At 38.4% G+C, this 24665-nt stretch overlaps 1 protein-coding gene across 3 annotated transcripts in view; it reads left to right on the top strand.

Moving 5' to 3' along the window:
- The window catches only part of LOC123861740 (ubiquitin-conjugating enzyme E2 C), a 61594-nt gene that overhangs the window by 20549 nt on the left and 16380 nt on the right, over positions 1-24665 (top strand). Inside the window, exons 3-5 of one of the 3 annotated variants that reach the window (XR_010405230.1) lie at positions 6743-6805; positions 11049-17256; positions 18987-21683. Coding sequence is in view for 1 of the 3 variants with exons in the window: in XM_054513761.2 (XP_054369736.1) it covers positions 304-843 (540 nt within the window). In the remaining 2 variants the exon portion in view is untranslated. Of the gene's footprint in view, positions 1-303; positions 6806-11048; positions 17257-18986; positions 21684-24665 lie in introns of those variants that run through there. The other 2 variants (XR_010405231.1, XM_054513761.2) reach the window with 2 other exon arrangements.

Raw genomic sequence — 24665 nt, 5'->3', positions numbered from 1 at the left:
ATCAGGTGGGAGACTAGGACAAAGTCATATACTAGATTTTAGGTTATATTTTGGTCTGTTAGAAGAAACTGTATCCCAAAATCTTAAAGAAAGAAAAACATATATATATACAAAAAATAAGGTTAAATACAATGAAAGGATAGAATATGACTGTAAAAATGAAAATTAAAAAAGATTTTAAAAAAGGAATTGATAAGATGTTGGTTGAAAAAGGAAAGAAGAAAAATTCAACTAAAAAAATAGAAAAGGAGGCAGTTGCAGTAGTGCTCTCTGAGTTCCTGTCTCCCTCCCCGCGCCTCCCAGGATCCCTCCCAGACCCGCGACCCAGCTGCTGCCAGCGTTGCTGCCACCCGCAAAGGAGCCAAGCCCAGCAGGGGCGCTGCCCGGGGCCCCGTGGGCAAGAGGCTACAGCAGGAGCTGATGACCCTCATGATGTCTGGTGACAAAGGCATCTCTGCCTTCCCTGAATCCGACAACCTTTTCAAATGGGTGGGGACCATCCATGGGGCAGCAGGCACAGTGTATGAAGACCTGAGGTATAAGCTCTCCCTGGAGTTCCCCAGTGGCTACCCTTACAACGCGCCCACGGTGAAGTTCCTCACACCCTGCTGCCACCCGAACGTGGACACCCAGGGGAACATCTGCCTGGACATCCTGAAGGACAAGTGGTCTGCCCTGTATGATGTCAGGACCATCCTGCTGTCCATCCAGAGCCTGCTAGGAGAACCAAACATTGATAGTCCTTTGAACACGCATGCTGCCGAGCTCTGGAAAAACCCCACAGCCTTTAAGAAGTATCTGCAAGAAACCTACTCAAAGCAGGTCTCCAGCCAAGATCCCTGACTGTCCAGCCTCTCTCTTTGTGTTGTCTTTTTATTTTCTCCTTAGATAGTCTTTCTCTTCATTTCTATCTAGGACTCTGTATCTTAAGCTGTGGTGTCATTTTTGTTTTGTTTCTGTTTTTTAAATTAAGTCTCTGGTTGAGCCCTTGTGATGAATATATTAAATAAATACATTGGGTTTTTTTTACAAAAAAAATAGAAAAGGAAAAAACTAAAGAAAATTTTAAAAATTAACTTTTAAGGACTAATGAATCATGGGAGAAAAGCCTTGAATTCTATGTGCTGTACTCCCCTAGCGCTGGAGTTTTGCAGTTCTCATTGATCGGTAAACTTGGTCTTGGCTGGATATTCTTGCTGATCTTCTGGGGAAGGGGCCTGTTGCCGTGGTTCCCAAATGTCTTTGCTGGAGGCGGAATTACACTGCCCTTGCCAGGGGTCAGGCTAAATAATGTGCTCGGGTTTGCCCTCAGTAGCTTTTGTTCCCTGAAAGCTTTCTGTACAGCCTTGGAGGACGAGAGTGAAAATGGTGGCCTGCCAGTCTCTGGTCCCAGAGGAGCCGAGAGCTCGGGGCCCCACTCCTTAGTGAGCCCCCAGAGAAAAGCAGTCAATCACCCCTGTCTCCCTGGTCTCCGGCTGCACTCTGAGCTCACCCGGCCTGTGACTGAGTGTTTCTATCTCTAGCACACAACCCCGTTTGGAGTCTCCAAACCGAGCAGATTGCTGTGGTGCACTGCCATGCTGCTCCTCCTGGGGGAGGAAGGGGAGTCTCCCCAGATCTGCCGCTTGTTGGGTCTCTGCAGCTGGCTTCCCCATTTCAGTACCTGGGAGCTCTGCCGCATTCAGGCACCCCCGGTCTTTCTGTGACCCTGGGGTTCCTGAGACCACACTGTCCCAGCGAGGGTTCCACCCCCTGCTTAGCCACTGGAGCGACATCCCTCAGCGGAGCAGACTTCTAAAAGTTCCGATTTTGTGCTCCACTGCTCTATCACTTGCAGGTAGCGGCTGACGGAGGCTCCCTCCCCCACGGTCTATCTTCTCAAATATCGCCTTGGATTCACTTCTCTGCATGTCCTACCTTCCAGAAAGTGGTCACTTTTTTGTTCATAGAATTGCTGCTGTTCTTTTCTTCGATCTCCTGTTGAGTTTGTAGGTGTTCTGAATGGTTTGATAACTAGCTGAATTCCTGGGACCAGACGAACTTTAGGTCTCCTCCTCCTCCGCCATCTTGCTACTTGTCCTAATTATTTTTTATTGATTTTTAACTTAGATGCATTGTAATCAAAGAATATTTTCAATGAGTTCATTCTTTGATATTTGTTGAGACTTGTTTTATGACCCAACATATGATCAGTTTATATATAAATAATGTGTGCTTGAAAGAATGTATATCTAGCAGTGTTGGGTACATATTAAAAATTTATACATCCATTTGGTCAGCTTTGTAGGGTTTTCTCAAATTTTCTGTAGTGTTGACTTTTTAAATCTGTTTTTTCTATCTGCTACTGAGAAAATTGTGCTAACGTCTCTCATTATGATTCCATTTCACCATGATATTAGGCACACATAATTTCAGAATTATTACATCTTCATGGGGACTTGAGTTTTTAGTGTAACGAAGTTTTTGTTAAAAAACAAAATTTAAATATCAATAAATTTAAAGATCAAATTGGTTTTATTCAGTGATTCATGCATCAGGCAAATGGAAAAGAGCTCTGAGCAGGGACAAGGAAAGAGCACATTATTTCATCTTTCTTGGGGGGACAGACAAGGACAATCAGGTAGTTTACCTCACTACTCTGACCAGGAAATTCCAGACTGGTTAAAATTACATTCCTGGGGAGGATGGAACTTAGGTTAGATATTAAGTTTCAGTTTGGTGACATACTTAGCAGAAGTGACTCCATTTTGGGCCTGTTGTCTTTTTCTTAACACTTTGCTTGCTAATAATGCTTTTTTCCTTAAAGGCTGTTTTGTTGCATGTTAATATAGCTTCTTTAGCTTCCTTTCAATCTTAACTTTTCTATAAATGTAGGTTTTAAATATATATCTCTTATAAACAGAATATATGTTTTTAATAGTCTTTTTAATTGGATCATTAAATCCATTTACATTTAATGTAAATTTTTATATATTTGGGTTTAAATATACTTTTTTATGCACTATTTGTTACCATTATTTCTTTTGACTTTTGTTTGTCCTCTTTTGGATTAATAATGTTTTATTAATTTGTTGTTCTGTTGGTTTGAAAGCTTTATTTTTACTCTTCCACGAGAGGTTACTGTAGAGATTGTTGCAGGTTTTAGCTTTTGTTTTTTTCCTCTTACTGTTTGGTCTTGAGGGGGAGCAGGATATGCTCTCCCAAAATGAACCATTTTGACATGTGGATTATTTTGAGCTGAAGACCCAGCAGACTATGGAAAAGCTTTTCTCTCTCCTTTTAACTGCCTAAAACAACTTAGATGGAGGACCTGTACCAGGAAGAGATCTTTTACCAGATATATAACTTTTTATACCAGAAAGACTTACCTGCATGGCATAGTAGACATTTGTTTACCAAACATTTGTCTTTTCATCTTCCTGTGATTTTCTTCCTCCCCTTTTAAACCTTAGTTCCCTACCTCATTTTCCTTTGCTCAGGATGATATTTAATTTCCTAACTCAATTGCCTGGCTACCTGTGAGTATCATATCTTTGTGGGCCTCCCATACGTACATAATTTTTTTTCTCCAGTTCATGTGTTTTATGTCAATTATTAGGCCGGCCAATGAACCTAGAAGGGAAGAAGGGAAAATTCCCCAACATTCTGGTTTTGGTATTAGGGTAATGCTGGCTTCATAACATAAGTTGGGTTCCCTCCTTTTTTATTTTCTGGAACAGATTGTGTAGAATTGGTGTTACTTTCTTAAATATTTTATACAATTTGCCAGTGACACCTTCTGGGCTTCAGTCTTTCTTTTTTAAAATGTATTTAGCTATAGATTTAATTTTTTAAATAGATAAGACTATTCTGGTTATGGATTCTTCTTTTTCTGACATTTCCTAATTGGACTTGAGTAAAGAAACTCTGTTGATTTTGTATGTAGATCCTTGCACTTTGATTGATATTTATCTGTTAATCTAGCCACTTTGTTGAATTCTGTTAACCGTAATCATAATAAATATTCTTAATAGAGGAACGTTAGAAGCATTCCCATTAAAGCCAAGAATAAGAAAAGAATATTCATAATTGTAGCTACTTTTTAGTACTGTTTTGCAGGTCATAGCCCTATACCATATGTAGTCAAACAGCAAAAAGAAATAAGTGGTATGAAGTTTAGAAAGAAAGAATTGAAAATGTGATCATGTGCAGATGAAATGTTGCCTACCAAGAAATTTGTCTGCTGAAGAAGATTAAAACTATTAGAATGAATAAGATAGTTCAACAAGGTCACTTTTCACTTCTAAATGCTTTGTAATTTTCATTTTTTATAGCCTCTTTAACATGTTAATATAATTTAAAACTTTTTTAGCTTCCATATATTTGGATTTTTCCTGCAGTTATCTTTTTGTTATTGATTTTAAATGTTATCACTTCTCGGCCCTTTGGCTAACATCAAGTGATTTTAAGTGTTATTTACTATAGTCAGTGTGGCATGTATGACAATATTTTTTACATGTGAATTTGCCTAGTTTTCCCTTCTGCCCTAGAATAAGTTTAGTTCTTATAAACATCTTGTGTGTATTTGAGGGGAAATGGCAATCTAAATTTTGGGGGCTCAAAATTCTATATATGCCTATTAGAAAAATCTTATTATTTTACTCATATTTTCAATAATCATTAATATAATCTGCTTGATCTATTAGATTCTGCAAAAGGTATGTTAAGCTCTTCTAGAATGTTTGTGTTTAGGGGCGTCTGGGTGGCTCAGATGGTTAAGCATCTGCCTTTGGCTCAGGTCATGATCTCCAGGTCCTGGGATTGAGCCCCACGTCTGGCTCCCTGCTGAGCAGGGAGTCTGCTTCTCCCTCTTCCTCTCCCTCTCCCCACTGCTCCTACTGTCTCTCTCTCTGTGTCTCTGTCTCAAATGAATAAATAAAAAATTCTTAAAAAAAAAAAAGAAAACATTTCTCTTTAAAAAAATGTGTTTATTTTTATCCATTTTGATGCATACATTTTATTTTATTTATTTTATTTTTATTTTTTAAATATTTTATTTATTTATTTGACAGAGAGAGACACAGCGAGAGAGGGAACACAAGCAGGGGGAGTGGGAGAGGGAGAAGCAGGCTTCCCGCCAAGCAGGGAGCCCAATGCAGGGCTCAGTCGCAGGACCCTGGGATCATGACCTGAGCCGAAGGCAGACGCTTAACGACTGAGCCACCCAGGCATCCCTTGATGCATACATTTTAAAGCAATGTAGTCAGATGATATTTTATAATTCTTCTATATTTTTGAAAAATTGTTCCATTTATCAATATAAAATCTGCCTTTTTGATAGTTTGCCTTGAACTCTGTTTTATCCATTATAAATACTGCTATTTAGTGATCTCCCTATCCCCATAGCTTTTTTGTTGGTGTATCATTTTTATAGCCCTCTACTGTCAACCTTGTGCTTTCATTCTTTTTTAAGTGCATTTCTTGTAAGTAGTGGATAGCAGGATTTTTTTAAAGTTCAGAAAATCTCTACTAGTTAATAGATGAGTTTAATATTTACTGAATTATTGATACGTTTGTATATATCTCTACCACTCGAAACTGATTGAGAAAAAAATCAAGTAAAAGTCAAGAAAGAAGAAAAGATAAAACAGTAAAAATAAAACTGAGGTTGAAAATAATCCTCCATCAATAGCAATACTGAAATAATTCTATCTTCTTTTACCATACAAGGTTGCTAATGAGCAGTCTTTTTTCTAATCCATATTCCTTTTTAAGTAAAGTCTTTTCACTCTTTTTGGTTTTGAGATTTTCTTTTTTATCCTTAATATTCTAAAGCTTTATTATTATTTGATTAAGAATGGGCAGTTTTTGTTTTGTTGTGGTTATTTTTTATTATGTTTTTTCAATCTGGGGACTCATGTGTCTCTAAATATTCAATTAATTACTGGTCAATTATTTAATTATATCCCTTCCTCTATTCTCTTTGTTCTCTAATTCTGAAACCCCTAATAGACATGTGTTGGAACTTGTGGATCTAGCTTTTATAACACAGCTTTTCTTTCGTTCATCCCAACTCTTGTGCATCATTCTAATGGAATCCTCAGGTTGTATTTCTAGTGTGTTAATTTAGTCTTAAATTCAGTCACTATTCAGCTATTCCACTTATTTTAATTTGGGTTTTGTTGTTTTGTTTATTGACTTCTGCCATCACATTCTTCTTTCCTTAACACTTTGCCACACACAGATAACATGACATCAGCTCCTATTTACCACTGTGGAATCCTGTCTAATATTTTCTTAGACACTTCTTTATTTCAGGTGTATTGAAGGTGTTCTTTTTTGTTTTCAAGAGCAGCATACATTTATTAGTATTTTTATGTAATAACATCATTTAGGGTGGTGGTTAACAGCATGGACTGTGGAAGCACAAGGCCAAGGTTCAAAGCCAGTTTCTTCCTCTTCAACATGTAATTCATACTCCTTGTGTCCCATTATCTTTACTTGTGATCGTCATCATATTTATGTTTTTGTGAGTATATGTCAAAATGCCTGGCACATAAAAAGTGCTCAGTAAATATTAGCTGCTGGTAGTCGTCATAATGATGGTAGCAGTACCTTAGTTATCACTACACGATTGGACTGATCGAGACTGTCATGCGTTTGTTATCTGCCTTACCAGCCCAACCATCCCTTATGTGACTTTTTAAATTCAAATTGCATATAACAGACTTAATAACTTATGGCTCCTCTTTCTTTTCTACAGATTGATCCTGAATTAGAAAAAAAACTGAAAATGAATAAAGTATCATTGGAATCAGAGTATGAGGTACATATGTTAATATATGTTATATGTTAATATAATCTCTTTTGTAATAGTCTTACTAGTCAGTGACTGATTCTGTCTGTCTTAAGGTGAATTTGAATTATTACCAGTGCAGAAAAAAATTACCCCAAACAATATGGTATTGGGACAACTAATTATGTAGTCATTTGAAAAGAAAATAAAGATGGATCTCTATTTCACATATTAAAATGAATAAATTCTAGGTGGAACTAGAATTTAAAAATAAAAAAACAGTGCTAAAAATACTAGGAGAAAAAAATGGAGATTCTTTATTGTGGTCTTGAGTCAGAAAAGTTGATTTAAATGTGATACAAAATTCAAAAGCTTTAAAAGTAAAGACTGATGAGTTTATCTATAAATATTCAAAAGTTCGGGTGCCTGGGTGGCTCAGTTGGTTAAGCAACTGCCTTCAGCTCAGGTCATGATCCTGGAGTCCTGGGATCGAGTCCCACATCGGGCTCCCTGCTCAGCAGGGAGTCTGCTTCTCCCTCTGACCCTCCCCACTCTCATGCTCTCTCTCTGTCTCATTCTTTCTCTCTCAAATAAATAAATAAAATCTTAAAAAATATATATATATATATTCAAAAGTTCAGCCTAAAACAAAATAATGTATATAAAGTCACTAGTTAAATGAGGAATTGTAAAAATATTGTTTATCTTTTCATGGTGAATTCGTTTATTTAAATATGAGCAATATCTACAGATCAACATGGAAAAGTTTAGTATTTTAGTTGGTCAGTGGGAACATGGGCAAAGAATGTAAAGACTTCAGCAAAAAGGAAATAAATATCATTCTTTTTGGTGTGTGTGTCTTTAACAATTTTTTTATTTAAATTCAGTTAGCCAACATATAGTACATCATAACTTGATGTAGTGTTCAGTGATTCATTAGTTGTGTATAACACCCAGTGCTCATCACATCACGTGCTCTTCTTAATGCCCATCACTCAGTTACCCCATCCCCCCACCCACTTCCCTTTCCACAACCCTCAGTTTGTTTCCCAGAGTCAAGAATCTCTCATGGTTTGTCTCCCTCTCTGATTTCTTCCCATTCAGTTTTCCCTCCCTTCCCGTATGATCCTCTGTGCTATTTCTTATATTCCACATGTGAGTAAAACCATATGATAATTGTCTTTCTCTGATTGATTTATTTCACTTAGCATGATACTCTCCAGTTCCATTCATGTTGATGTAAATGGTAGGTATTTATCCTTTCTGATGGCTGAGTAATACTCCATTGTATATATGAACCACATCTTTATCCATTCATCTGTTGAAGGGCATCTTGGCTTCTTCTACAGTTTGGCTATTAATAGTGGACATTGCTGCTATGAACATTGGGGTGCAGGTGCCCCTTCTTTTCACTACATCTGTATCTTTGGGGTAAATACCTAGTAGTGCAATTGCTGGGTCGTAGGGTAGCTCTATTTTTTTTTTTTAAGGTTTTATTTATTTATCTGTCAGAGACAGGGAGACAGAAAGAGCACAAGCAGGGGGGAGCAGCAGGCAGAGGGAGAAGCAGGCTCCCCGCCGAGCAGGGAGCCCCATGTGGGACTCGATTCCAGGACCCTGGGATCATGACCTGAGCTGAAGGCAGACACTTAACCGACTGAGCCACCCAGGCATCCTAGCTCTATTTTTAACTTCTTGAGGAACCTTCATACTGTTTTCCAGAGTGGCTGCACCAGTTTGCATTCCCACTGATAGTGTAAGAAGGTTCCCCTTTCTCCACATTCTCGCCAACATCTGTTGTTTCCTGACTTGTTAATTTTAGCCGCTCTGACTGGTATAAGGTGGTATCTCATTGTGGTTTTGATTTGCATTTCCCTGATGGCGAATGATGTGGAGAATAAATATTCTTAAACATATGACAAGATACCAAACTTACAGGAATGTTAGTTAAAATTATAACGATGTGTCATTGTCCACCCATCTGATTAGCAAAAATTAAAGTGTTTAATAGTACATGGTATTATAGCAGGTGGTTAGGGGGGATGTTCTCCATTTCTTGTATTTTGTTGATTTTTTTGGCTGTGGATCATATTTTCCTGTTTCTTTGTATGGTTGGTCATTTTTGCTTGAAAGGTGAACATTGTAAATAATACATTGAAGAGACTTGTGAAGAGTTGATTCTCATTTTAGCAGGCAGTTAAATTACTGGCTGATCATTTTGAGCTTGGTTTTGTCTTTTTAAGGGAGGATCTGTGGAAAGGCTTTGGTGTTTCCTAAACTGCTGTAACTTTATGGGACTCATTCTCCAAATTGTCTCTCTAGAGGATCTTGTCAGAGCTTGGCTTTAAGCTTTGTTGGAATGAGTCCAAAGTAGGTCTTACTCTTGGCATAATCCTTATTCCTAAAGAGTAGCCTTTGTGGTGTCTCAGGTGTATGTCAAGGTAGAAGCTAGGTATTAAAGAGAGGTCTTTACTGTATCAGGGCTGAAAATCCAGTATTGACACTGCTCTTCTTTAGCACTTCTTGATTCTGTTTCATACTCAATTCTGTAGCAGTTAGTTGTTAAGTGGTAAGCCTTAGGTGGTCTTGCCCAACACATGTACAGCATAATCTTCAGTGACTGTACATGTTTTACACAATTCCACAGAGACTCTTTTATTTACTAAAGATCTTTGAAGACTGGAACACGTTTATGTGAGGTTGTTCTGCCATCCTTGCATCCCATCTAAGAATTATTCTTTTTTTTTTATTTTTAAAAAAATTTTTAAAAGATTTTATTTATTTATTTGACAGAGGGAGAGACAGTGAGAGAGGGAACACAGGCAAGGGGAGTGGGAGAGGGAGAAGCAGGCTTCCTGCCAAGCAGGGAGCCCGATGCGGGGCTCGATCCCAGGACCCTGGGATCGTGACCTGAGCCGAAGGCAGGCACTTAACGACTGAGCCACCCAGCCACCCCTCATCTAAGAATTATTCTTAAGTTCTCTTGAGCATATATGTCTTATGTTATCTGGGTAAAGGCCATTCTTTTTTCAAACCTTTTTATAACTTTGGATAATTTCATAACTATACTTGAAAATAATTTACTCCTTTGCAGTTTAAATTAGTAGAACTTTGTTCATTTACATATATTTAATACAGACTCCTAGCAAAACTGTAAGTGACATTTAGAGAATGGTTTCAGTTCACTACTTCCCCATTATTTTGTCAAAACCTGTGACTTGCTACTTCTCGATCTATAAGCACTATGTCAGTAGTGATGCTGTGGAGGGTTTGTCTGGGAGTAAATTTTCTTTTAGTTATTTTGGAAACCATAGAATTTGAGAACTGAAGAAACCATGTAGACCATTTGGTTCAGCCTTTTTATTATTATTCATGAGGGAATTAGTGACCAGATGGCTTAAATCGCTTGCCCAAGGTTATACAGCTTGTTAGCAAAAGAGAAATGCTTATTATCCAAGTGTCATTGTAAATTTATATCATTTTCCCTATCTCTGGATGTAAGCTATTCTGTGTTCTCTGAGCCTCTTTTTCTATCTTATTTACTCAGTAATTCCAGAACAATCAAAGCAGATGTAGAAAAGTTACTGTCAGAGTGGTGTTGAAAGGTGAAGAACCATTTATATTTTTCCCTTTATCCTACCTTCATTTCCCTGCTGAGAGGTATTTCACACTAACTGTGAAGGTACCATGATCCAAACTATAGTTGAAACTAGGTTTTATTGACTGAAAGGTATTTATTTGCTCATGGCAGCTGTGGGGAATGTCTTCATTCATAGGCTCAGACTCATTTCTCAGGTGCAAGACAAATCATCTTAGTCTCTTTTCTTCCTTCTAGCAGATTTTAGGGTCTCTACCTTTGTTCTTTTCCTCTCATTTGCTACTGTCACCATGCTAACCCATGTTAGTCATTATTAGCTGGATCAGCCTTCAGAGTTGGACTTTTGTTTTTCCGGCTTCTTGCCTTTCTTTGTGCTTTCAAAAATAAAGTATGCAGACTCTTTCTCTAATTTGATAATTTTATTCTGATGGGGGGAGGGAGAAAGATAGTCTAATTAACCTCCATAGCAAGCAAGAAAAATTCCAAATCCTAGAAAATATGTCATTACTTCAATTATTACGTGTGACATGCAGTTGATTTATTTGTTAAAATTATAATTGAGGGCCTATTGGATTTTTTCCACTCACTTATTTATTCATTCATTTAGTAGTGTCCTAATCAAAGCCACAGGACTTTTACCCTAATATATATACTTTAATTTTTGTGGCTCTATAGAAAATAAAGGACTCCGCTTTTGATGACTGGAAGAATATTCGAGGACCCAGACCTTGGGAAGATCCTGACCTCCTCCAAGGACAAAATCCAGAAATTCTTAAGACTAAGACAACTTGACTTAGTTGATTCTTTTCTTTCTTTCTTTCTTTTTTTTTTTTTAACAAAAATGTTATCAACTGGAATTCCCACTACATATTCAGTGGGAAGAAAATTTCAGACCTGCAGAAGCTTGGATGTGAGTAACGTGATGACAGATAATCTTGATAAAAAGTCACAATAACATCAGGCAGTGATTTTATGTCACACCTATGTAGGAAAATAATATCGATTACAGGCTGATGAGAGTTTTGGTTTTACTTATAATACCTCAGATGATATACTAATCACTCTCCAAAGTGTCACCTGATGATTGTATTGATACAATTAAAACATGTTAAGAAAATTATAATGTTCTCCATTAAGGCAAAAATCATGAAATAGTACATATTACATACAGATACAGCAAATTTGTTCAAGTATTCCATAGATGATTACAATTTGGAAATACTGATTTAAGGTATGCTTTATGCCTTAGCATTATTTGCATGCAACTTGACTGTAGTTTTGTTCTTATTTTTTTAACTTGGGGTTTGCTGTGATCTAAATGCTAGGCAAAAGGATAGAATTGAGGGAAGTTAGTTTTTTTTTAATTTATTTTCTCCTTTTTACCCCTGTCTTAGCCAGCCCTGTTGCCCCACTCTCTGATATTTTCACACTGAGTTCCAGATGCCTAAAGTCTCAATTGAAATACTCCCCCTTATGTTGCCAAAAAATTACAAATCTACCTGCCTCTTGCCCAATCAAGATCACTATTTTCAGTGGGTTAGTTTTAGCAAAAAGGAAACCATGCTGATTATCTAGTGATGATAAATCATGATAGAAATAGAGATCTGAGAGAACAATTGGATTTCATGGGCCAAGAAAAATAATAGACCTCCACTTAAACATTGCTCCATGTACAAAAAGTAACTCAAAATGGATCTAATTTAAATGTAAAACTTAAAACTTTTGGGAAAAGAAGGCAGAAAGTCTTCAGGACTTAGTGTATAGTTCTTAAAAAATAGTTCTTCACAAAAACATTCATGAAAGAAAAACTTGGTAAGTTGGATCTCATCAAAATTAAAAACTTTTGTTTTCCAAAGACCCCATTAAAAAATGAAAATACAATCCAGACTGAGAGAAAATATTTGCAAACCACATTTCTGCTAAAAGACACATATCTAGAATATATAAAGAATTCTGAAAACTCAATAATAAAAAAGCAAACAGTCCAATTAGTAAATGGTCAAAAGACACAAAGTGACATTTCACTGAAGAGAGTATATGAATATGGCAAATAAGCACATGAAGAGAATGGTTGACATCACTAGCCATCAGGGAAATACAAATTTGGACTACATTGAGAAATCACTACACACTTATTAGAACAGCTGAAATAAAAAAAAGTGACAATTCCAAATGCTGGTAAGGATGTGGAGAAACTAGATCTCTCACACGTTTGCTGGTATAATGTAAAATGGTACAACTGGTCTAGAAAATTGGTAGTTCCTTTAAAAACAGCATAGGGACTTCCGTTTCTGGTCCAACATGTAGGAACGCCTCCCATCCTAACAAAAAGAAAAAGCTGAAAACCTGAAAATCAACAACTATTCTTTGATCCATGGGAGAACTGAAGACACAGGACAAAAAGCACCACCTGAAAACTTGAGATAGACAAATACAGAGGATCACGGGTTACCTGAAGGAGAAACAACCCAGAAGCCACTGCTGGAGCCAGCATCAGGTAGGAATGCTTGAAGGGTAATTGACTAATTACTGGAGACTGAGCATGGACTAGCTTGACTTAAAAACTCCTGGAGACCAGGCCAGAGGCACATTTTTGTGAGTTTTAGTTCCTGGAGCCCCACCAGTTTCTCACTCTGAATATTAGAGGAAAATCTTGTGGTTTCAGCAGAAGGGAGGAGAAATTAACCATTCTGAAATATGTCCTCTAAATTTTGTTCTCCTTAACAAAAAGCCTGGCCCCAAAGGAAACTTTTGCTAGAGACTAATCACACTGGATTTTACCAGAGCTTAAGCAGCTCTGGGATAAGTGAACTACCCAACTTCAGTCCCTTCTAGCCTCCTGTTTCAACTAAATGGAGTAGGGGTGTGGGGAGGAAGACTTGAGAGGTAGTAGTGAAAGTCATATTGGGACCATGATCACTAAAAGACTGAGACCTAATCATAAAACTATAGAATGTTCCCTCCCCCTTCACATAACTACCACTAAAGGCTGTTCAGTGGAGTTTCTTTTACTCAATCCAACTGGGTATTATGTCCAACTTCGAACAAAGAAATTACAAGGCATACTAAAATACAACAAGCACATCTTGAAAAGACTAAGCATCAAAATCAGATTCATATATGGCAAGGAAGTTGGACTTATCAGACTGAGTTTAAAATAACTAATTAATATGTTTAGAGCTCTGTTGGAAAAAGTATACAACATGAAAGAACAGATGGGTAATATAAGCAGAGAGATAGAAATTTTAGAATCAAAAGGAAATTACAGAAAAACAGTGCAACAGAAATGCCTTTGATGGGGTCATCAATAGAGTGGACATGACTGAGGAAAGAGCACGAGAGGAAAGTGATACCAGATGGTAATTTAAATCCACAAGAAAAGACAAGGAGCACCAATAAAGGTATTTAGGTAATTATTTTTTAAAAATTACAATTACATTTTCCTCCTTTCTTAATTCATTTAAGAACAAATAAGACACTTACTATAAAATGTATTTTGAGGTCTACATATGGGAATATAATATATTAGACAATAATAGAGCAAAGAAGGGGTTGGCGACTGCCTTCGGCTTAGGTCATGATCCTGGAGTCCCGGATCAAGTCCCGCATTGGGCTCCCTGCTGAGCAGGGAGTCTGCTTCTCCCTCTGACCCTCTCATGCTCTCTCTCTGTATCTCATTCTCTCTCTCAAATAAATAAAATCTTAAAAAAAAAAAAAGGGGGGGTTGGGAATGCACCTTTATTGGAGCAAGGAAATAACACCAGATGATAATTGCCACAGGAAGCAAAGAAGAGAACCAAACATGATAAATAAGAAGGTTAACACTTAAAAGTTTATAAATAATTAAAAAACAACTTCTTTAGAGGCGCTTGGGTGGCTCATTTTGGTTAAGGGTCCAACTCTTGATTTCCGTTCAGGTCATGATCACATGGTTGTGAGATCGAGCCCCGTGTCGGGCTCTGCGCTCAGCCAGGAGTTTGCTGGAGATTCTCTCTCTCCCTCTGCCACCCCCTGCCAACTCGTGCATGTGCGCATGCATGTGTTCTCTCTCAGTCTCTCTCCCTCTCTCTCAAATAAATGAATATTAAAAAAAAAACTTCTTTAAAACACAGAAGAGCATAAATCAATAATTATAAAATGTTTGTTGGACTTGTGACATGCATAGATGTAATATGTATAACAATAATAGTACAAAAAAGTGGGGAAGGATCAAGCCAAATAGGAAGAAAGTTTGTATATCTTAGATTAAGTTAGAATAAATATGAAGTAGATTCAGGTAAATAATATATATTGTGAGCCCCAGAGTAAGCTTTAAGAAAGTCACTCAAAAAATGTAGTTAAAAACATGGGGCCCCTGGGTGGCTAAGTCGCTGGGCATCTGCCTTCAGCTCAGGTCATGGTCCCGTGGTCCTGGGATCGGCCTCACGTTGGGCTCCCTACTTGGTGGGGAGCCTGTTTGTCCCTCTGCCTGCTGCTCCCCCTGCCTGTGCTCTCTCTCTCTCTTTCCCAAATAAATGATAATGATAAAATGTATTAAAAATCACAAAAGGAATTAAATGTTACACTAGGAAATATCCTTTTAATACAAAAGAAGGCAGTTAAGGACTAGAGAAAAATACAAAAGACATAGAAAATAGTAAAAATAGCAGATGGAAGTCCTACTTACCAGTTTACATTAAATATAAAAGAATTATATTCACTAATTAAAAAGCAGAGTTTGACAGAATGGATAAAAACTACAATCCAACTATATGCTGTCTATAAGAGGTTCACTTTAGATTCAAAGACACTAAGTTCAAGGTATAAGGATGGAAAAATTGACACCATGCAAATGGTAACCAAAGAGAGCTGCTTTGGCTGTCTAATATCAGATAAAGTGTACTTTGAGGCAAAAAATTATTACAAGAGACAAAGAGGAATGTTTTAAAATGATAAATGGTCAACAGTCAAGAAAACATAACTGTTATAAAACATATATACAACTAACAACACAGCCCAACGATACAAAAAGCAAAAACTTAGAAAAAGGCTATTTTATAATAATAGTAGGAGACTTCAATACCCCACTTTTAATAATAAATAGAACAAATAGGCAAAAGATCATCTACCTAAGTAAACAGAAAACTTGAACAACACTGTAAAGCAACTGGACCTGACGTCATCCGTGGATTACTCTACCCAACAACAGCAGAAGACACGTTCTTCTCAAGTGCACATGGAACATTCTCCAGGGTAGACATTATGCAAGGTCATAAAACAAGTCTCAATAAATTTAAAAGGATTTCAACCATACTAATTTCAAACATGTTCTAGGACTGTAAGAAATCAACTATAGAGGAAATTTTGGAAATTTACAAGCATGTGAAAATAAAATGTAATTGAATGTCCAACTGATCAGAGAAGAAATCAAAAGTATAATAAATACTTTGAGATGAATGAAAATGAAGATACAACATACCAAAAGTAAGGGATGTATCAAAACAGTACTTAGTTGGAAATGTGTAGCTATAAATACCTATATTGAGAAAAGAGCTCAAGTTAGTGACTTAACCTTTCACCTTAATGCACTTGAAAAAGAAGAGAAAAAAAACCTAAAGCAGACAGAAGAAAGTAAAGATTAGAACAGAAGTAAATGAAGGAGAACAGAAACACAATAGAGAAATCAGCGAAACTGAAGTTTCCTTTTTTTTTTAAAGATCAACAAAATTGACAAGCTTTTGGCTAGATTGACTAATAAAAGAAAGACAAATCATTTTAAAATCAGGAATGAAAGAGGGGACATTACTAGCAAACTTAGAGCAATTAAAATGAACTATGATAGAATGCTATAAATTCTATGCCAATAAATTATGTAATTTAGATTAAATAAATTTCTAGAAAGAAACTACCAAAATTGATACAAGAAGGAATATAAATCTGAATAGACCTATAACAAGAAATTATACCCACACACACATACACAAAAAGCCCAGATGCAGATGGCTTCATTGTGAATTCTACAAAAGATTCAAAAGAAGAATTAATTATCAATTCTTTACAAACTTTTCCAAAAAAGTAGAAGAGAATGGAACACTTACCAACTCATTCTACGAGGCTAGTATTATCCTGATACAAAAACCAGGCAAAAACATAAGAAAAGTACAGATCAATACCTCCTATGAATGTAGATGCAAAAACCTCAACAAAATACTAGCAAACTGAATCCAATAACATATAGAGAGGGTTATACATCATGATCAAGAGAGATTTATTTCAGGTATGCAAGATTGATTTAACATTCAAAAATTATTATATAATATACTACATCAGTAGAATTAAGAACAAAAACCACATAATCATATTGATGCAGAAAAACACGACAGAATTCAACACTTCTTCAAGATGAAAACACTCAACAAACCAGGAATAGGAAGAAACATGGTTCAACTTGACAAAAGTCATCTATAAAACAAAAAACCAAAAAACACCTCACAGCTATCAAACTTAACAGGCAAAGAATGAGTGCTTTCTTCCTAAGGTCAGAAAAAAGGCAAGAATGTCTGCTCTTACCACTGCTATTTGACATTGAACTTGGAGGTTTTAGCCAGGATGATTAGGAGGGCACAAAATGAAATAAGTATCCAGATTGGAAAGGAAGAAGGAAAACCAACAATCTTTGTAGATGACATGATCTTGTACAGACTGTATTGTAAGGAATTCGCTAATAACTACAATAAATGAGTTTGGCACTCGAAGGGGAGTGCTGTTAGGATTTGGTAAGACTAAGCCTCTAAGGCAGGGAATGTTTCTTTTTAATCCTGCCTGATCTCTCTTCTCTCCACAACAGCAAGGACAGTGCTTTATGAGCTGACCTTATGTCTTTCCTGGTCTTTCCAAGTCCCTGGTAAGGAATGAACATATATCAATTTAAGACACTGATGTCTTGTGCCTTTGGGAATCCATTCGAGCATTTCAATTTACAATTCAGTTGATGGTTATGTTCTATTATTGTCCCTGAGTTCCCTATCATAGGGAAAACTCAGTTTTCTGATACAAAGTATTAGTAATCTATGTAAAATTTACTAAAGATTTCATAGAGAAGAGAGAAATCCCCTTATTAAATTTCTCTTTCCCACAAAGTCCATCATGGGCAGCCCATCCTTTACTCACTTGGCCATTTCCTTATGTAGGGCCCAGCCTTGATGGATCCTGTTTTTCTGTTTCTGGATCTTCTCTTGCTCTTAATTCCTTTCCTTCTCTCTGTCCCCCACACTCATTACTTTCATATGCACAGCAAGTTAGCTTTTCCCCAGCTCCTGCAAACCTGCACACCCATCCCCCAATCCTCTGCAAATAAGCTCTTTTCCGTCACAATGAGGAACCATAGTGAGGAACATTACACTCTACAAATTAAATATACACTTACTATCTTGGGAAAATTATTTAACTACTTGGCTCAGTTTCCTCACGTGGAAAATGGGAATAACAGTAGCAATGTAATAGAGTTAATGTGAGTTAATTATGTAAAGTTTAGAACAATGGCATGGGGAAAGTACTCAGTAGATGTTAGCTATTATTAAATAATTAGGTAAGAATTATTAGTGACAACAAAATTCTTATCAAAATGTCACATCTAAGGGCACCTGGGTGGCTCATTCGGTTGAGCATCTGACTCTTGGTTTCAGCTTGGGTCGTGATCTCGTGGTTGTGGGATCCAGCTCCGTGTCAGGCTCTGAGCTTGGCTTGGAGTCTACTTTGGATTCTCTCTCCGTCTCCCTCCTGTTCTCTCTCTCTCTGAAATAAATAAATAAAATATTTTTTAAAATGTCATATCTAAAATAGTATTTTAATGACATTGCCCAGCCGTCTATTAATAGCAATTAATTGTGTGTGGAAAGCTCTCTCTGCATGATCTTACATGTCTCTTCTGCAAACAGCAAAGTTCAATGGGAAAACATACAAATTGATAAACCTGAATTGGAATCTTGTCAGTTTGTCAGATTATAAACCGTGTAATCATACACAGATTACAGAACCCACTTCAGTCTCAGTTAACTCACTTGTGAATTGGGAGTTTTGTAGTTGTCTGTGTCAGTTAGCCTAGGTGACTAGGTATGCAAGGCACTCAGTAGAGAAAGAGGCAAAGAAGATAGTTGATAAAGGAGTGGCTGTTACTATCATTGACTAGTAGATGAGAAATAATTTGCTTACAGATGATAGACATTCCATCCTAAGTCTTTGCTTCAGATAATTCATTAAAAACTTTTTCCTGTTTGTTTTCTGCCTTTTGATCCTTAAATAGTGTTTAACCTGCTGGATGTCTCAAAAAATGGTGGGGGGGGACGTAGACAAGAGATTTCTGTGGTGGGATTTTTTATTTCCTCTAGACTGAGAATGGAGACTAGACTTTGAGGACAAAAAGGTTGAGAGTCATAACTGGTCTGTGATGCTCCCAGCAGAAAGCCTTAGAGTCACTGCCTAACACCACCAGAGGGCGTGCGAAGACCACACAAGACTGAATCTCCCCCCCCACCCCCCCCCCGCAAGGCCAGCTCTAGTGTAGGCCTGCACTCTCTACAGGGGGTCGCATAATTATGAATCCTGACTTGGTCTGTCTCTGCATTCTCCCTTTAGATACTATGGGACCAGGAAATTCCAGGCTGCGTGAATTGCCTTGGCAACCTCAGCTACTGCATCCCCTTTGTGCAGAGCTGCCTCCCTAAGGACTGACTGATGCGTTTAGCCCAGCAGAACCATAAACCCTGTACTCCACAACAAGGACACAACAAACCACAGATGAGAAAATCTTCCACATCTGGTGCTTTGAGGAGCTGCCAACCAGCTGGGCTCTACTCTCTTTCTTCATCTATTTCCTCTGCCTTCATGCTTCGTGCTCTGCTTTCTCCTGTTTTTTCTCACCTCCCTTTTCCTTGCCAACATGGATTAACCACAAGAAACTAGGGCTCCTGAGCATCAGCTGCCTCTAGGCAGTAATAATCAGTTATTCCTGCTGGTCCATTGAACCTGCCTCTCCACAAACATACTGACACACACATACACATACATACATGTGCACACACCCAGGTGTGCCAGCTGATCCCCACATGGTGGGAGCCTGAGTGGGAAGGGACCATCTGGGACAGTGGCCCTGGAAGGTAGCTCTGAGGCCTGCCCTCAGCGTAAGTTGCCAGTCTGTATCATATCACCAGGGGGCATGTTTCCTCCTATGCTGTGAAGGAATGATGTCTTTGCAAATGAATTTTCCTTGACCTGGAAAATCTCTTTTGGGTGAATCAAAGTTTTCCTGAGGCATTGAGAGAACAAGAAACAGTGCTAGGTGAATACATGCTAAAAAAATGTTTATTGAATGAAGAATGTTAAACAGGCTCCACATGGTGTAGTTCAGGCTCCTCTAGTGGGAAGTACAGAGCCAGAAGCTTTGATCAGCTTTGGCCCACTCTGGTTTTTCCAAACCAGGGAAGAAACTGCCTTTGAACAAACAAAGTGTGCCACAGAACTCCTTAACAGTACCAACTTGATCAAGGCTCCAGCATAGAAGACACTTATTAAAATAATCTACATCATCATTAATTCAATGAACATTTATTAAACACTTGCCATACACTAGGGACTTGTATAGATGTTGGAGATTCAAACAGTAAGACTCTCCTCTTCATGTTGCTTATATCCTTATATACCTTGCCCTTGAACACCATGGGTTTGAACTGTATGGGTCCACTTACATGCTGATTTTTTTCAGTGTAGTACTGTAAATATTTTCTCTTATTATTTTCTTAACATTTTCTTTTTATTGTAAGAATACAGTATAATACATATAACATACAAAATATGTGTTAATTGACTTTATGTCATTGGTAAGGCTTCCAGTTAACAGTAAGCTATTAAGGGTTTTTTTGGGGGGGGGAGTCAAAAGTTACATGCAAGTTATATGAGTCATAGGTTCTGAAGAGGGATTAATTTAACATTGCCTGCAGAGTCTGGAGGCTTCATAAACCTGGTTTCCCTAGAGGTGCATTTTGTACTTGTGGAAGTTCACAGAATACTCAGAGAATGGTGTCTCCCTCTAGAAGGAGTATGGAGTGAATACTAGGGTACACAGGCAGGAAGGCAGCCTTTGACCTCAAAGTTACAGTACAAAAGGCTTGAGATTGCATGCTAAGAAAATCAGCATGAATGCTGTAGGCAAGGGCAGGAGAATCCCCACTCTCTTTTATATCTTTTCAGTAACTTCCAGCAATGTCAAAGATGGACTTGAAAATCACAGTTTATTTCCTCTCTCCTACCCCATATTTGACCCTGTAGTCCACTCATGTGGACATGAGTGTTATTGGAGCAGCCTAAAAGCATTGGAGACTGCTTAGGAACACTTTAGTAGGTGAAAAATAATAGGGGATTAAACCAGGGACGTTTCAGTGGCAAGAGAGGCAAGGACAGATGGGAAGGTTTCAGGGATAGCATGGGAAATGTTACTCCATGTCACCTTCACTCTATACGATTATGTCATCTCAAATAGTACTTGATAGGTGAGGCTTTCTCTCACTCATCCTGGCAAATGGTACATGTGGGGGCTGTGCCCTAAACTGCCAAATGCACACGTTCATTTGTGTGCCCGTTTAACTGCCAGCTTTAATCTGTTTTTATCTCTGTGTTCCTTTAGCCTTTCAGTGATCCACAAAAAGGGGGTTACTGAATGAGTAGAAAATACATTCATAAATGACTGGATTACAGGCCATCTGGCAGCAAAAGCACTGCTATTAAAGGTCCAATGATAAGATATTACACTGATTACCACTCGACCTAACCATTCATAGCACTTTAAAAAGTTTTTTTTTATTAAGCTGGCAAGCTCCCCATCCCACAAATAGCCACAGAGCCTAGAGTACTGGCTTCAAAATATTTTTTTTTTCTTAGCTGATTTTAACGAATATCTATGTGCAAGGGAGTGTTCTAAAAAGACGTTAGTCCAGAACATGGGGGTTTCCGTATCAGCTGACCGCGAACCCAATTCAAGTCTCTAAATCCCAATCGCTGGCCGACGCACCGGAACCAAAGCGTTGACGCTTGAGTTTCCGGGCGGAGGCGCCAGTATGTTGCGATGGGCCGATTGCTTTTGCCTGGCGGAAGTCTATCAGGAGAGGACCGCGAACGCCGGGGCTGCGGCAGGCGAGCAGTGTGTGACGTCCTCGTCGCCAGGGAGCTTGAGCTGCTGAGATTCGGGAGGCCACGCTAGCTCTGTTGGGGCGACCAAGCGGGTTGGAGAGTTCAGTTTGCACACGCGCCGATGCGAGTCCCCTTGTTGGTGATGGAGAGGTGCGAGCAGAGAGACCTGAAGAAGAAGTGTGAGGGCGGGATTCTGGAAGGGGCGGGGTCGTGATGCGGCGAATCTGTGATTCGCGGGGCGGAAGGCAGGGACCCTGGCGCTCAAGGGATGTCCGGCGGAGTGGGAGTCTTCAGGCAGTCCTCGTCGAGGGTGACCCTTGCAGGAGGTAACAAACTGATCCTACGTCAGAGCCAGAGTCTAAGCCTGCGGACTGCGGTCACTGGGACGAAATGTAGTTCCTTAATTGCGCGATTTTCGGAATCTGGGTGCGTCAGTTTCTTAGTTTGTAAAATGGACTTAATTCCTATTTCACATAGTTGACTTAAGGATATAAAAAGAGTTCAGCACAATGTCTGCCAAATGGTAGGGACTCCAGAGTAGTTATCGCCGTGTTACTCTTTGTGTACTTACAGCTGTTTTTATGTACCTTAGTATATTACTGCTCACAGGATACTCGTTTGTGTTCTCTACGTGTCTTCCCTTCTACACGGAATGCCCTGAGAGTGAGGACTTTGTTCCATTGCTCAAGGGAGTGCAAGCTGACTTTGGTGTGACAATGGAAGGATTAGGTCTTGGAGCCAGTTAGACCTCAGTTGGAATCCAGACAACTCCTTTGATTTGCTTAGTGACCTTGGGCAGGTTGTTTGCTTTTGCAATCCTCAGTCTGGTCCATAAACACAATAATTTGGATAAAGCTTTGGACTGGGAAGTAGGCCTTCCAATCTGAGTGAAGTCCAGTTATACTAACGAGACCACGGACAAAGTCCACTTAATTGTAAACACAGAGTGGTCTGTGTTTGGGAGGGATTCTAAAATTTATCTCTGGTGGCCTGTGAAATATACTGATTGCCCTGTTGGCACCGGTGGACTCAGACAGAAAATATTGGATTCAGTGCTCTTAAACCCAGCAAAATTACTGGAATGAACTCAAGGACTACATCCGCTTTCCTTGTAGCAGTGTTACGTAAAAACAGCATGTTGTTATGTATATTCCATAATTACTATAACATCTTCAAGGTGGATTATATCTTCTGATAAATACTACTAATCTTTATAGACAGCATTCAGAAGAAAGTTTTAAAGTAACACGGATACACTTAATTTTCTCCTCAGATAATGCTCTTGAAAAAATAATGAATTTGATGCTTCAGCTTCTCTGTTCCCTCAATTTCCCCTGCTGATAGCATCAGTGACCCACTACTTTCTAAATCTAATATTTTTTCATCTTTATCCACCCTGACTGTTCTATAGTATATGCTACCAAAGCTGACTTCCTGCTTTTTGAAAACCATGTTGTCTTTCGTAAACCCATTGTGCTTGCTTTCTTCTCCACCCCCCTCCTCCTCTTCCTCCTCCTCCTTTTTTGTTAGGTTGCAGTCCTTTCTCATTTTCCTTCATGATTTTTTTTTTTTGGTCTGTCCATTAATCTGTATTTTTCAGTACTCCCTCCTACATACTTCTAATTCTACATGTCCAAAACCACACGAGTTATTTTTCAAGCTTTGTTCTTCATTCTACAATATAATATATAATATTCATCTATATATATATTCATCTTCCTCAGCCCCCACTACCAGAATTCACTAAGATCTTAGTTTGTCTCTTAAATGTCTCTGTTCTATCACCTAATAATTTTTTCTCCTACTTTGCTTTAGTCCTCAGTCATGTCTTATATTCCTACTCATATTCTCATATTTCCTACTCATTGGGCAGGAATTGTGAATGCCCTGGGACTAGGATTATCTTGAGGCTTCTTCATGCACATACTTAGCTTCTAGCCTAGAATGGCTGTCGTGGTATCTACTCATGGCCCCTCCGTGTGGCCCCTCCGTGTGGCCCCTCCATGCTTCTCATAGCATAGAACATTCTCCTAAGGGAGTGTTCTGAAAGAGAATATCTGGAGACTGAGTTCCAAGTCAACCAGGTAGAAACTACTTCTACTACTACCACTACTATTACTTCTTCTTCTTATCTATCTATCTAGACTTGGAAGTAACCCAGGTTCATTATTGTTGCATTCTGTTAGTTACATGCAAACCTCTAAGGCCAGCTGAGCTCAGGTTCAAGGGAGGAGAATTAGACTCCATTTCTTGATGGCAGAATGGCAAGGTCACCTGGCATAAGAGAATGTGGGATGGAAGATATCTTCAGAAAATATCATCTGTCAGATATATGCAATACACGTGTATATATTTCTGTGTATACCTCTATATATACCCAGCAGTAGTTTTCCCCCCAAAGAGCAACAGTATTAGTAAATTGGTCTAAACTTGTTTTCTGTTATTTTAGGGTAATCAGTGTGTATCAGTGTCGCTTCCTTCTTACCTCTCTATTACTTTTGTAGTAGTGTACATGGCTGCCACACACAAAAACATATCTTTAGACCAGGTAACCACTGTGCAGGTAAAATGACAGTTGCCACTTTAAATACTTGGAATGGTGGGTCTACCCAGCTTTTTACCTTTAGTAAGTCAACCTTCATAAAGAGGAAAGTGGTGGGGCTTCTCAGCCCTCATCACTAGTCACAGAATAGAGAACAGGTGTCTTCTTTTGCCCTGTAATTTCGACATGATACATGTAATTTCAGTTTACTGGGGTTTCCCTAGAGCCCATTAGCATATTACCATTCCTTTTTTATAGTGCCTTATTTCCAGGATTTCAATGAATAACCACTCCCATGTGCTTTTCACTGTTGGAGGAACATTCCTGTCACGTGTTTAAAATTATATTGATAGGTAGTCAGATGCAATTTTGAATTTAACACAAGGACTTTGGAATTGCTATGGTGGTCTCCTAATGTGGGCCTACTAGGGCCAGAGGAAAGGTGCCTCAGTCTGGTTAACCTCAGTTTGCCATACGTGGTTAGGTTAAGAGAAGGTTTCAGCAATGAATGACATTTCTCATTTTGTCTACCTCCTAGGTAACCCTACTTGTCACTGGCAGTCGCAACTCCAGACATACACGTGTCTCTC

Source organism: Mirounga angustirostris, unplaced genomic scaffold, assembly GCF_029215605.1.
Source record: "Mirounga angustirostris isolate CCGP_5_RB_7025 unplaced genomic scaffold, mMirAng1.0.hap1 SCAF_9, whole genome shotgun sequence".
Taxonomy (NCBI): Eukaryota; Metazoa; Chordata; class Mammalia; order Carnivora; family Phocidae; genus Mirounga; species Mirounga angustirostris.
This window is presented reverse-complemented; position numbering and strand designations above follow the sequence as displayed.